The sequence below is a fragment of the Sceloporus occidentalis genome, unplaced genomic scaffold, assembly GCF_023333645.1.
Source record: "Sceloporus occidentalis isolate IW3139 unplaced genomic scaffold, rSceOcc1.0.p SCAF_162, whole genome shotgun sequence".
NCBI classification, from domain to species: domain Eukaryota; kingdom Metazoa; phylum Chordata; class Lepidosauria; order Squamata; family Phrynosomatidae; genus Sceloporus; species Sceloporus occidentalis.
In genome coordinates, this window is record NW_028317142.1 from 2,026,998 (window position 1) to 2,044,071 (window position 17,074).

Sequence of the window (17,074 nt, forward strand, 5' to 3'; positions counted from 1 at the left end):
TGCAAAGTGTGATAGCATCCTGACAGCCTCCTCCCAAACCCGTATAAACTCTTCATGCGTATCAGAGCTGAGGCCTATTTAAATCGCTGTGCGTTTCCTGCAAATATCCCCCCAGAATATACTCGGCAATAGTGGCTCCAGATTTGGAGCTATAAGCATTTCTTGGGGAGGGTCTATAGAGACCCCCAATGCAAAAAGAGCTCCCATTGGTTAAAAAGAGAGCATATTTGTACCACTAACCCATTCAAGTACCCAGTGGAGCAAAACATCGGACCGCGGAAGAGGTGTTTCGCTGCAGCTTCTCCCCAATAATCTTTTTTTTTTTTTTAACAGATTTAAACAATTACAAAGTAACATGCATTCTCTTTTGTAACTTTATATCTTTTTTATGTTGGCCCGATGTTCTCGCCTGACCATAACCAGTTTATTAATCAAGCAGAACATAGTGAATGTAATGAAAATGAAACAGGTGCCTTTTCGGTGCAGAAAGTATTCCTGGAAGCAGGCTTCTTCATACTGAGCTCATGTAGCACATCTGAGAACTCAAACCACTTCAGTCCCCGGAACTGAGCACTTTACCAAAATCACTTTACCATATTAATATAACCCCCATTTACCCCCACGCCACATGCTACAGAACTAACTGAACAGTCACTCAGAAACAGGTTTCATTTCCTGACAGTTTTTTGTTCAAAGACACCATAATATGGAGCAGCTCTGGAACATAATAAGATTACTACCCCAGTAACCGACAAAGGCGGACTCGGTGGTTTAACATGCCTCGCTGTCACCACAGTAAGCTAGTCATCAGAAGGGATTATGGCTAATGAGGACAAGATGGTCATTCTGAAGATACACATACATTGATGTGATAATTTATGTTGTATGTATGGAACAGACAGATCGTTCAGCATATATATAGACCAATCAGCCTGACCCGTCGAAGATGTGCTGTTGTATCTGGCACCAAGATGTCAGCAGCAGATCCTTTAAGTTCTGTAAACTGCGAGGTGGGGCTTCCGGCCATCCACGTGATGTAAAAGAAAATGTGATTCATCGGGCCAGCCATTGCTCGTGGTCCAGTTCTTATGCTCACATGCCCACTTTAGGCGCTTTCAGCAGTGGACAGGGCATGGGTGCCCTGACTGGTCTGCGGTTACACAGCCCCATACTCAACAAACTGTGATGCACTGTGTGTTCTGACACCTTTCTATCAGAACCAGCATTAACTTTGTCAGCAATTTGAGCTACAGTAGCTCGTCTGTTGGATTTGATCACGCTGGCCAGCATTCCACCCCATGTGCATCAATAAGCCTTGGCCGCCCATGACCCTGTAATCAGTTCAACGATTTTCCTTCCTTTGACCACTTTTGATAGGTATGGACCCCTGGAGCTGCAGTTTTGGAGATACTCTGATCCGGTTGTCGCTCAGATCCTTACGCTTGCCCATTTTTCCTGCTTCTAATACGCTTTGAGAATGAAATGTCCACTTGCTGCTTAACCCCTTCATTCCCCTATAGACGTACCGGGACGTCCAAAAAAGGCCTATTAAGAATCCCCTATGGACGTCCCGGTACGTCCAGCCCTTCGTGCAGCGTCAGGGACACATCCCTGCCGCTGCACGGGAGTCCAGGCTGTCAAACGACAGCCTGGACTCCCCACTGACAGCAGAAGCCGGCATTGCCGGCTTTCTGCTGTCCGATCTCCTGTAACAGCTTCCGGCATGAAAGCCGGTAAGCTGTTACACTGTAAACTGCCTGATCGCGCAGTTTCAAACGCGCAATCGGGCATTCCCTTCCGGGTTGCGTCACTGCTGACGTAACCCGGAAGGTCATCGGAGGACAGGATATCCCCTACTGGCGTAGACATTGAAGGTGGTACAGCATTACTGTTATCATTATATACTGAGGCAGACATTGATGGTGGTACAGCATAACACCTACCACTATATACTGAGCCAGACATTGACGGTGGTACAGCATTACACCTATCACTATATAATGAGGCAGGCATTGATGGGGGTACAACATAACACCTATCACTATATACTGAGTGTCACAACCTCCCTTACACTGGCACTTACCGCGCAAGTTATTCCACCTGGACTACTACAACCAAAGGAGGAGCCCCTGGCAGCAGCACCCCAGGATTTAGATGATCCCAACAGCAAGGAGGCCAGATAAGGTAGGTATAGGTAGTAGGAACGGAGTTGGCAGTACAAGGTGAAAGGCTTAGCAAAGACTGGATAGCCGAATCAGGACACGAACACAGGAACAATACAAGCCGAGGACGAGATCCAGAGAGGGTAGTCAGGCAAGCCGTGGTCGAGATCCAGAGAGGGTAGTCAGGTAAGCCGTAGTCGAGATCCAGAGAGGGTAGTCAGACAATCAAGGTTCAGCAATAGGATCAGCAAGGCAACAGTACAAAATCGGCAGGCAAAGAGAGGTCAGGCAAGCAAAGGGTCAAAAAATAACTGGAAGAAACTGGAACCACAACTGAGCGCAAATACCACAACACGGTAACTGGCTAGAGCACTTCCTGACTTTTAAATCTGGCGCCAGAACCTAACCCCGCCCCAAGATGACATCACCACTGAAGCTCCAGTCAGCCGTCCAAACCACGCCTCCAGTTGCGTGGCAACGAAACGCTCCTGCCGTGAGGAAGGGACCGAGTTCGGGTAAGTCTGTGACTCCGGGGGTCTCCACTGCTGCAGGCAGGCTGCTGCAACGTGGTAGAATGACCCCCCGAGGAAGCCCTATACGACCCGGAGCTCGGTGGATCACAGGCATCAGCTTGCCTGTGTCTGCCGGGATCCGAGTCTGCGACACTTGACTCCGGCGCCCGGCGTTCACAGGCATCAGCTTGCCTGTGTCTGCCGGGATCCGAGTCAGTGACACGCGATCCCAGAGCCCGGCGTTCACAGGCAATCACTTGCCTGTGCCGGCCGGGACTGTGACACTGAGGCCGTCATTGACGGGGGTTCAGCATAACACCTAACACTATACATTGAGCCAGACACTGATAATAGTGCAGCATAACTCCTATCACTATATACTAACCCAAACATTGATGTGGTGTAGGCCTATCACTTCATTGTCTGGCTTAGGGATGCACTGAAACAAAAATTCTGGACTGAAACCGAAAATCCAGCATTTGCCTGTCCAAAACCAAATATGACCCCCCTACCATAAAAAAAAATCTTACATTTTTATTTAAATAAGTGACACAGCAAAATAGGACAAAAAATATGGTCTGAATACTTCAGAAATTGCTGATCTACTGAGATTTTCACGCACAATCATCTCTAGGGTTTACAGAGAATGGTCCGAAAAAGAGAGAGAACATTTGTCTGGATGAAAAAATGCCTTGTTGATGTCAGAGGAGAATGGGCAGACTAGGTCGAGATGACAGAAATGCAACAGTAACTCAAATAACCCCTCGTTACAACCAAGGTACGCGGAATACCATCTCTGAATGCACAAGACGTTGAACCTTGAAGCAGATGGGCTACAGCAGCAGACCACACCGGGTTCCACTCCTATCAGCTAAGAACAGGAAACTGAGGCTACAATTCGCACAGGCTCACCAAAATTGGACAATGGAAGACTAGCAGTATGTTGCCTGGTCTGATGAGTCTCGATTCCAGCTGCAACATTCAGAGAGCAGGGTCAGACTTTGGCGTAAACAATATGAAAGCATGGATCCATCCTGCCTTGTATCAAGGGTTCAGGCTGGTGGTGTAATGGTGTGGGGGACAACTTTGGGCCCTGTTTAAGCGCGACATCCTACCTGAGTATTGTTGCTGACCAAGTCCATCCCTTTATGACCACAGTGTACCCATCTTCTGATGGCTACTTCCAGCAGGATAATGCACCATGTCACAAAGCTCACATCATCTCAAACTGGTTTCTTGTACATGACAATGAGTTCACTGTACTCCAATGGCCTCCACAGTCACCAGATCTCAATCCAATAGAGCAGCTTTGAGATGTGGTGGAGCAGGAGATTTGCATCATGGACATGCAGCCGACAAATCTGCAGCAACTGCGTTATGCCATCAGGTCCATATAGATCAAAATCTCTGAGGAATGTTTCCAGCACCTTGTAGAAAGTATACCACGAAGAATGAAGGCAGTTCTGAAGGCAAAAGGGGGTCCAAGCCGGTACTAGCAAGGTGTACCTAATAGAGTGGCCAGTGAGTGTAGACAGAGGCTAAGTTAACGTTAAAAGTTAACGGTGATCTTATACCAGATATATAAGAGTATAACGCACGGCGATCTTATACCAGATATATAAGAGTATACCGCACGGTGATCTTATACCAGATATATAAGAGTATACCGCATGGCGATCTTATACCAGATATATAAGAGTATACCGCACAGTGATCTTATGCCGGATATATAAGAGTATACCGCACGGTGATCTTATGCCGGATATATAAGAGTATACCGCACGGTGATTTTATTCCAGATATATAAGAGTATACCGCACGGTGATCTTATACCAGATATATAAGGAGTATACCGCACGGTGATCTTATACCAGATATATAAGAGTATACCGCACGGTGATCTTATACCAGATATATAAGGAGTATACCGCACGGTGATCTTATACCAGATATATAAGAGTATACCGCACGGTGATCTTATACCAGATACATAAGGAGTATACCGCACGGCGATCTTATACCAGATATATAAGAGTATACCGCACGGCGATCCTATACCAGATATATAAGAGTATACCGCATGGTGATCTTATAGCAGATATATAAGGAGTATACCGCACGGTGATCTTATACCAGATATATAAGAGTATACCGCACGGCGATCTTATACCAGATATATAAGAGTATACCGCATGGTGATCTTATACCAGATATATAAGGAGTATACCGCATGGTGATCTTATACCAGATATATAAGAGTATACCGCACAGCGATCTTATACCAGATATATAAGAGTATACCGCACGGTGATCTTATACCAGATATATAAGGAGTATACCGCACGGTGATCTTATACCAGATATATAAGGAGTATACCGCACGGTGATCTTATACCAGATATAGAAGAGTATACCGCATGGTGATCTTATACCAGATATATAAGGAGTATACCGCACGGTGATCTTATACCAGATATATAAGAGCATAGCGCATGGTGATCTTATACCAGATATATAAGAGTATACCGCACGGTGATCTTATACCAGATATATAAGGAGTATACCGCACGGTGATCTTATACCAGATATATAAGAGCATAGCGCATGGCGATCTTATACTCGATATATAAGAGTATACCGCACGGTGATCTTATACCAAATATATAAGAGTATACCGCACGGTGATCTTATACCAGATATATAAGAGTATACCGTACGGTGATCTTATACCGGATACACAAAGCGTATACCGCACGGTGAGTATACCGCACGGTGTAAACAAATAGCTGCTTTACAGAAACATTTTCCGTTTGTCCCTCCCCTGCACTGCTTTAAAAGCGCAGTTTCAGTACAGGGCTCTATAAAGCCCATGCTTTACCTAGCAGTTTGATCACCAATCACATAACCGTGCCAGTCTGTTTGTACATATCGCCACCTTGCGTCGCGCTGCTTTTGTACATAAGTCGCGCTTCCGCGTACACAAAGCGACGCTACCATAACAACATCACGTGACCAGGCCCCGCGTTGCATTGTACGCATGCGCGGAGCATAATGACGTCTCAAGCCCGCAAAGGAGCGAATTGGAGTTTTGTGGCAGCGCTTGAGTGACGTAGCAAGCGGGGCGCCGGAGGAGTTCGAATTGTGTTGCTATCGTTTAGACTGCAGCATGTTCGTGGCGAGGAGCATCGCGGCCGATCACAAAGACCTTATCCACGATGTGTCTTTTGACTTTCATGGCAGGAGGATGGCGACCTGCTCTAGCGATCAGAGCGTGAAAGTGAGTGAGGGCGAGGGCGGCGCACGGGGCGCACGCTGCTCAGTGCCCTATCGGTGTTCTCTGTCCTTCTCTATGGTTATCCGGGAATGGGGCAAAACTAATGATTACTAGACTGTCCGGTGATAATGGTGCAGCAGTGGTAGTAATAAATAAATTGCTTGTGCTTACCTGAGCGAAGAATGTGCAACAAAAATAAAATACAATACAATAAAATTATTTTATACTAGTGTCCTAACTGGCAGCGAGATAATTTCTAGCACTGTATACTGTATTGTGTGTGTGTGTGTGTGTGTGTGTGTGTATTTATTTATATATATATATATATATACTTTACATCTGGGGCAATGGGCGGCCAGATGGCTGTTACTGTATGTTTGTGTAACTATTGCCCTTTTGGCTCCTGAGTCCTGACACAGCTTAATATTTGCTTGAGTTGTAGCAGGTGTCTCAGCTTTCTAGTGAGTGACTGCATTAGTGACATCATTTTGCTTTGAGGTCATCTCTGCCACTCATACACTCAGTAGCCCTATCGTATAGAATGCCCGACCCCAGCTTTTCGTTGTCTCCCCTGGTATTCAGTCCTTTAAAAATGTGTTTTTAAGACCCATCACTTTGGGGAGCTGACCAGTTCTGTCCCATCACCCCATCTGTCCTACTCTCGCTCTTGTACAGTGTGCTCTTCAGTAAGTCTACATACACGTGTCCAGTACTTTCACGTGTTTAGTCTATGTTAGGATACACCTGTGTGTCTGGGCCACGTCAAACACCCCCTGTGTAATGATCCCTCACCACCTTCTCAGTTGTACAAATTATGTGAAATGTTACTTGTTATAACCTCTTTGTCCATTGTACAGCTCTATGGAATATGATGGTGCTATATAAATCAACTTGGACCCATTGCTCCAGGAACTGCATGTGTAGCTAATTACGCTTAATACATTTCACTCTGGATTATGGTATGATGTAATGACATACATTATATTGGGTGTTTATGTATTGGTCAGATATAAAATAAAGGCAGAAATTGGACTTTATCTTGATTACGTTGCTCTGAAAATCTTTTCTTTTGTTAAGGTTTGGGACAAAAGTGAGAATGGCGATTGGCACTGTACTGCCAGTTGGAAGGTAAGAATCGTATTCTTTTTAGTGGTACAAGCATCGGATCAAACTGGTTCTCACGGCCTTCTGTTTGTATATAGGGCTGATCGCTGAGTGTCGGTATTTTTGAGTGCAAATGCTTGGAGATTTGTCAGAATCTGAGTTTCCATGGCCCCTGGTGCCTTAGCTTGAAGGAGATGTGATGGGCGCAGAAATGGCATCCATCAATTTCATATGTGTTCTGCATCGCTGGGGCAGGATGGGACATTAGACTGTCCCTTTGGCAATTAGGTAGCTGAAAGGAATAAATGGGACCTGCACTCACGTGATGTTGCCAGTATCTGAAACATTTTATACTCTGCTATGCCATATTGTTTATTCCACTGAATGCATTGACCACTGGAGCCAAAAGTATGAAATACTTTCCAGATAATTGGTCTCTTGTATATTACTCTTTTCAGACACATAGTGGATCTGTGTGGAGGGTCACTTGGGCTCATCCAGAATTTGGCCAGGTTTTGGCATCATGTTCATTCGACAGAACAGCTGCTGTGTGGGAAGAGATTGTTGGCGAATCAAATGATAAATTACGAGGACAAAGTCACTGGGTAAGATAGCTCGCCGTTATGAAATCAAGATTTAGAATGAATACGAACTTTACTCGCGGGAATACTATGCCTCACAAACCCAAACTCGCACATTTTAATGTTATGGATGCCATATTCTATGTTAAAATAAATATTCACTGTATTCAGTATTACCAACACTATTAGAAAATGGCTGAAATTATTTGAAGAATAAAAACATGGTGGATATTCTGTAACCCAATTTCAGTTGTCAAACTGTGAAGGGGTTAATATCTTCAGATATACTAAATATAAGAAATTATATTCTTTTCCCCCCAAAGCACACATCAATATTTTGTGATCAGACTGAATTGTTTTCATGATCCTTTAATATATAAAATTATTTTTGGTTATGTGATTTATACATATAAAAGAAATGAGAAAATATCCAACAAGGGTTTGAAACGGGTCTAAAAATAAAAAGCTGTTTGAATTATTAATAGATTCCGATTTATTGATCCATTAGAAAAAGGTGGCATGTGTTGTAAGTACAAGAGAAGAAATCTAAATCCAATCGATATTTAGTGTGAGAACCCTTTTCCTTCAAAACCTCATCAATTCTTTTAGAAACACTCGCACACAGATTCTTAAGGAACTTGGCAGGGAGGTTGTTCCAAACATCCTGGAGAACTAACCACAGTTCTTCTCTGGATTTAGGCAGCCTAAATTGCTTCTCTGTCTTCATGTAATCCAAGAGAGACTTGATTATGTTGCGATGAGGGCTCTGTGGGGCCGTAATATCACTCCAGGAGACCTTGTTCTTCTTTAAGCTGAAGATAGTTCATAATGATGTTATGCTTGGGGCCGTTGTCATGCTGCGGAATAAATTTGACCACAATCAGATGTCTTCCTGGTGGTATTGCATGATGGCTAAGTATCTGCCTGCACGTTGGAGACCATTAACTGACCAAATCCCCAACTCCATTTGCAGAAATGTAGTCCCAAACTTGCAATGAACCTCCACCATACTTCACTGTAACCTGCAAACAATCATTCTTGTACCGCTCCCCATTCCTTCGACCAACAAACTGCCTTCTGCTACAGCCAATATTTCTAATGTCGACTCTTGATTACAGAGCGCCTGCTGCCATTTTTTCTGAACCCCAGTTCCTGTGTTTTCATAAATAGTTTATTTTCATGTCGGCGGTGTGGCTTTGGCACTGTAGATGGGTGTACCAGCGTCCCACTTTTTTTGTTTGTTTTGTTTTGTTTTTGCTGATGGCCCTGCTGCACATCTCCCATTTACGAAGGGAAGTAAGCATGAAGTGTCTCTCATCCGCTGCACTAAGTTTCCTTGGCCAATCACTGTGTCTATGGTCCTCTACAGGTGTATAACCTTTGACTTTAAACTGTAGTCAGCAACTTTACCTTGTTAGTGAGTTTGGCTCTCTGATGGTGGTTTGCAAAATGACATCACACCAAATATTGATTTAGATTTTTCTTCTCTTCACTCATTTTGTTAAATGATAAAAATAAACAAACAAGTCTATTTGCAAAGTTGTCCTTAAATGACGGCATTCTTTCACACCTGTCTAAAACTTTGGCTCAGTACACTGTGTGTATATGTGTATGTATGGTTGTAATATGTAAACTGTATATATTTCTCCTTTTGACATTTAGGTTAAGAGGACAACTCTTGTGGACAGCCGGACCTCTGTGACTGATGTGAAATTTGCTCCGAAACACATGGGTTTGATGTTGGCCACCTGTTCTGCGGATGGGGTGGTGAGAGTGTATGAGGCCCCAGATGTTATGAACCTGAGCCAGTGGTCTCTACAGCATGAAATCTCTTGCAAATTGAGCTGTAGCTGCATCTCTTGGAATCCATCCAGGTTAGTCATGCCGTCTGATCTGGAGACCATGACGGTGCCTTCATTTTTCCTGTGTTTTGGCCACCTACATTTTTTTTTCACCCACCCACTGTTTATTTAGTCCCTTTTAACAGAGTAACTTAAGTCTTGGTGCCACAATTTCTTAAGACATATATATTCCTTGTGTTACATGTCGCTGTTTTATTTAAGTTAAAACAAACAAAAAAAAACACGGATATGGTACATCTGAATTCAACTAAGAGCGCATTCTTTTGTTTCAGCTCGCGTGCCCATTCTCCTATGATTGCAGTAGGTAGTGATGACAGCAGCCCAAATATAATGGGAAAAGTTCAGATATATGAATATAATGAAAATACAAGGTAAGCAAATCCATTTACATTTTAGCCCGGATCAGGGCAGGTTATACAATATTTTCAAGTAAATTCACGCTGCGATGTGTTTGTTCAGGATTTATTAAGCTGCCGGTAAATAGGTTTTAGAAATAGATGATCTGGGTAATGGATAGTATTTCTATTGAGAGAGAATCGTCTTTCTTAAAGATTATGCTGTTTTAGCAGGGAGCGTAGGAATATTCAATTATTTGTTAAATCCATAATGAAAAATAGGCATTACTTTTTTGTGAGCATAAATACACTCACTGAAGAAAGTTACTGGAGTAAAGCAATCTTATGTGCTGCAGTATTAACTTTGGATACATTTAATGGGTTTATCTATACATTTGCTAGGCATATATAAAGTGTAGAAAGGGCACAGGGTTGCTTCATTTTATAAGCTCCCGGATGGTTTATATGAATTGCGGTCCAATTCTTTGGATGCGTCCGTTCATATATTCAACTATAATGATGATTACCAACCTTAACTTGCTGGAAGTTCAACAGCATGTGAGCCATCTGACGCATTGTGCCAGCGTCTGTGTATAGTACTTTGCGTTATACTGTAAGTGTTTAAATCTATACATTTTTTTTTTTCTTTTTAATTTCTGTTTTGCAGAAAATATGTGAAAGCAGAAACCTTCATGACTGTTACAGACCCTGTTCACGACATTGCCTTTGCTCCAAATCTGGGTCGATCTTTTCACATTCTTGCTGTGGCATCGAAAGATGTCCGAATTTTTACCATGAAACCCTTAAGGTGAGTGGGGGGGAGGGGGGGTCGCTAAATGAGTCGCTAGGGTCTATTCCCTAAAGAAGTTTCATGAAAGTAGAAAGTGATATCAGGGAGTTGAAATCTTCAACTTTATGAAGTGGAAACCCCAATGAGCTTCTCCAGCAAGTAAACAGCAGATTCCTTAAAGCTCTCCTGTGATTTAGCTTTGCATTGCGCAGGGCCAGCTCAGCCCTTGTTGCATGAGAAGCTCAATGTTTGCCCTTCACCTTTTTTTAGTGAACAGACCCCAATATGTGTTTAAGTCTTAAAACGGATCTTTCGAGGCAAATGGCTATTCATCCATCAGAGAAAAGATTACATTAGCTGCTTCAAGGTCTATGGACGGCATCTGAGGAATAGCCCTGGTTGATATAAGGATACTATACATTAACTTATTGCTGGAACACGTTACCTGCTTACAGCAGAACGGTACTATCGATGGATACTATGGCAGGAGTAAAATTTAAAGGGAGCTTGGCACAGCAAAAGATTTGGTTCCAGAAATAGACCGTGGGGTAATGTTTCATGGTTGTCCGTACATACTTGGGCCAAGCTGACTGTTTTCACTCGTGGCCCAGAACCATCATATCGTACGCCATTGTCAACCCTATTTATAATAATAAATTTACAATAATAAATAGTGAATTTAATTCTAAGGCACCTTAATACTTCCCAACAGCTCATTGACTCCAACCACCAGGCATAAGATGTATGCCTGTGTAATATTTAATGATCTAAGGCACCATCCCTGTGCTTGTCATTATTATATCTTTGCGTAATTCCCATTGATACATATGATCTACTTCAGTCCATTAACAAGCACAGGATAACACATTTGACAGTTTCTGTAGTCACTGGCAGATATCCTGCCCAGAAATGCAGCACAATGCTGATAACCTAATGTCCGCTTACTGCTAGGGCTGGCAGAAAGTTTTTGTAGGTAGGAAAGCCAAGTCTTGCTTTGATTTTCTTTGATTGCATCCTTCCTCAGATCCCGTCTGTTTGACTAACTACCGCCCTATCTCTCTGCTTCCTTTTATCTCTAAGCTGCTTGAACGGATTGTGTACAACCGCCTCATTAACTTCCTCTCCTCCCTCCTTGACCCTCTACAGTCTGGTTTCAAACCCCTTCACTCTACTGAAACAGCTCTAACAAAAGTCTCCAATGACTTGCTCTCTGCCAAAGCAAAAGGTCACTTCTCTATTCTAATTCTACTGGATCTCTCTGCTGCTTTTAATACTGTTGATCACCACCTTCTTCTACACTCACTTGCTTCTATAGGCATTCGAGATACAGCTCTCTCCTGGATCTCCTCATATCTGTCTAACCGTTCCTTCTCTGTCAACTTCTCTGGCAAGACATCATCACCCCTTCCACTTTCGGTTGGTGTCCCCCAAGGTTCAGTCCTTGGCCCTCTGCTGTTCTCTCTTTATACTTCCTCTCTTGGCAAACTAATCAACTCATTTGGCCTCCAGTATCACCTATATGCAGATGATACCCAAATCTACCTGTCTTCTCCTGATCTCTCTCCATCTCTCCTGTCCCGTATTACCAATTGCTTGTCTGCTATTTCTTCATGGATGTCACAACACTACCTGAAACTTAATCTTTCTAAAACTGAACTCATTATCTTCCCTCCCTCCATCTCCACTCCACTACCTGAATTCTCTATCACCATTAACAACACGACTATCTCTCCTACTAACCAGGCCCGATGCCTTGGGGTCATCCTTGACTCAAACCTCTCCTTCATCCCTCACATTCAGTCCCTCGCCAAATCCTGCCGCTTGCACCTAAAAAACATCTCTCGTATCCGCCCATTCCTCACCCAAGAATCCACAAAAACCCTCGTTCATTCCCTTATCATTTCCCGTCTTGACTACTGCAACACTCTTCTGGTTGGCACTCCACTGTCTCGACTCTCTCCTTTACAGTCTATCCTAAATGCCGCTGCTAGGCTCATCTTCCTTGCACGTCGCTCCTCTTCTGCTTCCCCCCTCTGTGAAACCCTCCACTGGCTCCCAATTACCTTTAGAATTAAATTTAAGATCCTGGTACTGACATATAAGGCCATCCATAATACTGCTCCTCCGTACATTTCTGACCTCATTAGCAAATACTCTCCTACTCGATCCCTACGTTCCTCCCATGGGCTAAGGCTCTCCTCCTCACTCATCACCTCTTCCTTTTCCCGTCTACAAGATTTCACTCGAGCTGCCCCATATCTCTGGAATCTACTTCCACCGAACCTTCAGCATTCTCCCTCCCAACTTTCAAGAAACATCTAAAAACCCACTTCTTCAGAGAAGCATACCATCTTAGCTGCTAGAACTTCCTTGTCATCGATACAACCCCCACACTACCTCTCATCCTTTCTCTATGCCTTATGTTTGTCACCCCATTCCCTCAAGATTGTAAGCTTGCGAGCAGGGCTCTCTCCACCAAATGTATCGGTTTGTCTTAGTCTGTCAATTCTTGTCTTGTCATATCCCTTGAATTTATGTATTGTATTAAGCGCTGCGTAAACTGTTGGCGCTATATAAATAAAGGATAATAATAATAATAATAATAAACGCACTCGTTTTCTTTTAACGCAGAAAGGAGCTGAGTTCTGCATCTGGAGCGGTGACAAAGTTTGAAATCCACACGGTAGCTCAGTTTGATAACCATAACTCCCAGGTGTGGAGAGTCAGCTGGAACATCACTGGTACGGTGCTGGCATCTTCAGGAGACGATGGAAGCGTTCGCCTCTGGAAAGGTAAACCTCCACATGTGTCTGCTATAAAGTTTGTCTAAAATATTAGGATAAGTATTCTGTCTGTGATAAATGAAAAATCAGTTTGTGCATAAAAATATGATGCAAATTATTTTGAATAAGCTTTAGCATTGTGTAGCAATCCCATTAGAATGGTTAGCGGCTTTTAAATTACCGTATTTGCTCGATTATAAGACGACCCCCCAAAATCTGAATATTAATTTATGAAAAAAAGAAAAAGCCTGAATATAAGATGACCCTATAGGAAAAAAGTTTTACCAGTAAATGTTAATTTATGTAAACTATGTGAACAATTTTTTTTTTTTAATAAAAGCTATGATTCATTTATACAGCATTCTCTCCTGATCAGCTCGTTAATAGAGAACCCATTATGATAAAATGATAGAAGAGATTCTCGAAGTAACAAAACGTGAAAAATAAATATACAGCGAAAATTTATCCTGCAGCAGCAGTGTTTTAATAAATCATGTAATGTTGTTCTTTGGTGATAGGGAAGCCTGTTTAATGAAAATGTAAACAGGTCTGTTTCCTACTCTCCCCTTTACATGTAGCACCAATTATCTGGTGGTATTTTATGATCCACCTGTTGTGTAGCTTGGTTTAGGCGCCCAAGCCCAGTGGGATATAAAGTGAGATCCTCTAATGGAATGTTAAAATATGCTTGTTTTACTCTATATAACTTTTGTTATAGGGGTGAATAAAACATATGTTGTAGTTTCCAGAGGTCATGCATTTTAGCTAAAGACAGAATGGTTGACGTAAAGTTCTCATTAGTATTACAAGCTTAATTCTGTCTTTTTATGTCATCGTATTCATTTTCTTTAGCAAACTACATGGACAATTGGAAGTGCAGTGGGGTTCTGAAGGGCGATGGGAACCCGGTGAACTCTACCCAGCAAGGATTCTTTGTTTCGTCCTTTGGATCGACCAATCAGAGCCTGCAGAACTCCGTCAATGGCTCCTCTGCCAGCAGGTAAGATGTCAGGATGAGCTTGGGGCGGTGTACAGTTCTTGCCATTTAATTTCCTAACCTCTTCTGATAATTGGGGAACCTACATCCTTGTAGGAGTCAATCCAAGGGGTACTAGTTTCAGCATATTTTGGTTATTCAGTATATCATGGAAATGGCAAAATGTTTTCGGAAGCGATCAGTCTAGTAGATGAGTAGTGTTTGCTCATCAATGTTATTTAAGAAAACCCCCATCCACTATCACACCACATTAATTCAACTCCTTACTAACACGGGAATCCACTGGGAGAACGATAAACAAAACCTTTATGAATAAGAAATCTCCTATTTATATATTTAAAAAAAAAAATTTCATTTGTCACCATACTAATCCACATTGGAGTTGATGACATTTTCCATTGAACTGCTGAAAGGCAACAGATTTCCTATCCCCCAAATGTAGTAGACTTATGTCCCGTATGCTAACCCTGTGTTGAATAACAGCACATATTCATTTTTAAATGTCGTGTGCCATATTCATTTCCTCTTAATTGTTTACGAAAGAGAGATTCCTCTCTGTCCCTTTGTTATATTAATCTGCCCCCTTTCCTTTTAACCCTTTCGGTACGGTGACTTGGTTGTGGTTGGATGGTAATTAACACATTGCGGGATGATGGACAATTGTAGTGAATAAAAATCACTTAAATTGCATACAGGGTGTGTTAATTCTGTAATAGCATAGACAGGATTCGATGAATCATCAATGCGTAAATTGTTCCTTTTTTAATAAAAAAAAATATATATATATATAATTTTAAATAGAGAGCCCTTAATGATGGATAACAATGGAAATATATTTGGTTGTGTTGTCTGCATTGTGCTGCACAGATATAACATACCTGAGCCCACATGCACTGCTTTTATATTTATATATATGAATATATATATATATATATATATATATTATACTTCAGTTTGCATCCCTTGACTGCCCTTATTCTTAGCATATTAAAAGGAACTTTATTTTTGCCCACGTGACTGTTAATGGCATTCTTTATTCATCTGGGCACAGCTGCTGTGTTATTAGTTTTCAGTTTTGATATCTAATATTATGTACGATTAAAAAAAAAAAAGATCCACGTTTTGCTTGTGACAATAACACTGTTTCTATGGATGATGCATATGTTTTTCCCTTTTCCGTTTGTATTATGTCCTTAACAGAAAGCACAGCTGATTCCAAGCTAACTGGAGTAACTTAGCTGTTTTGCTGCTTGTTGCATGCACACAGGAATGGATGGCGATCTTTTCCCCCTCCCCAGCGCAGTTTGAGTTCTACAAAGATACACGGGCAGCCTGCTTACTACTAAATACAAATCTAAGCCCATTCTGTGTATGTGTACTCTATTTTGCCTTCCAGGAGTGAAAATAAAATGTATCTTGAGTTACCAGGTTCCCTTTGTGTATCCCATTCAGCAGATGTAGTGGGAAGACCATCTAATAAATTGTGTGCTTAGTATGTACCTAGAATACAACATGAACTGTGTGACTGAACTCAATTATTGTATATGTGATCATTTAGGACCAAATTTGTATTCAGCGTAGCATGTGCTTTGCAGTGTTCCAGGTCCCAAAGGCTGCAGATAGATCAGGGGTGTTGAATATTTGGGCTTGAGCACTGGCTGCTCGATCGAAATGCTAACAATTGATTCAATCTTTTTTTCATGTAATGATGTACAAAATTCCTGGTCTATTAGTGGCGCAATTAATAAAATAAAACTATTTTAGCCAGTTTTAGTGCTCAATGAATACAGTTTAAATCTGCACAGAGCATTCTTTTTTTAAGATGGGGCAGCCACTTGAATGGTATTGGAAATATTGCCTTGTTCTGTTTGTATATGTTTTAGTATGGAGATCTGGAATGTCATATTAAATGATGTGGAAATGTTAGAATGTATTATAAAGTGATTGTGAACGTATTATTATACTTATCACTAGGTTTTTGCCCTGATCTCCTAATACAAAGGGGCTGTATGATTTTCTAAATCGATGTAGCAGGCGCGTGTCCCATGGTTGTTCTATTTGTTCTGTTTTGGCATGATTTTAAAGTTTCTCTGCATGTCTGTATACTACCCTTCAGTACTTTTCATTTACTATACTTTCCCCCCCCCCCCCCTTCTCGTTTTTTTTTGGTGTTTTTGTTCCTTTCCCTTGTTCCAGGTGTATCTTTCCCCCACTGGACAGCACAAAGCCTGGATCAAGATGGTCCAGTCATGCACACTTTATTTCTCCACCTCCTCTGGTTGAGCACCCTTGTGATGCAGACCCAAGTCCATCGTCTATACACCCTCACAGACGATACAGACCCCCACCTCTTAAAACCTTACTTGAAAATCAAGGTGTATAGTTACATCTATGAAAAACTGCCTTAAAGCGTCTCCTATTATTCATACATGCTACCTTTTTATCCTTTTTTTCTGTTTCCTCTTTCAATTCTGTTTGGACTGCATGTTAAAACCAACTTCATTTGGAAGAAGCATTTTTCTTAGGAACCCCATGGAAGATTATAGAAATGAACCTGCCCTTTCCGGTTATAGGCTGCCATCCATCTCTTAACCCGAGTTGATCACTAATTTACAGGCTCAGATTGGGATCTCCTGTTGGCATCAGCTGAGATGTCTCATATTGCAAGTAATAT

The 17,074-nt window shown here is 42.0% G+C and overlaps 1 protein-coding gene across 1 annotated transcript; it reads left to right on the forward strand.

Moving 5' to 3' along the window:
* The first annotated feature begins 5,840 nt into the window (after window positions 1-5,840).
* Window positions 5,841-16,783, forward strand: LOC149279571 (nucleoporin SEH1). Its single transcript, XM_089501070.1, has 9 exons — window positions 5,841-5,951; window positions 7,026-7,076; window positions 7,511-7,657; window positions 9,296-9,507; window positions 9,768-9,866; window positions 10,498-10,638; window positions 13,252-13,412; window positions 14,256-14,403; window positions 16,597-16,783. The coding sequence occupies exons 1-9, from the start codon at window positions 5,841-5,843 to the stop codon at window positions 16,781-16,783; spliced, it is 1,257 nt and encodes a 418-aa protein (XP_089357196.1).
* The last annotated feature ends 291 nt before the right edge of the window (window positions 16,784-17,074 follow it).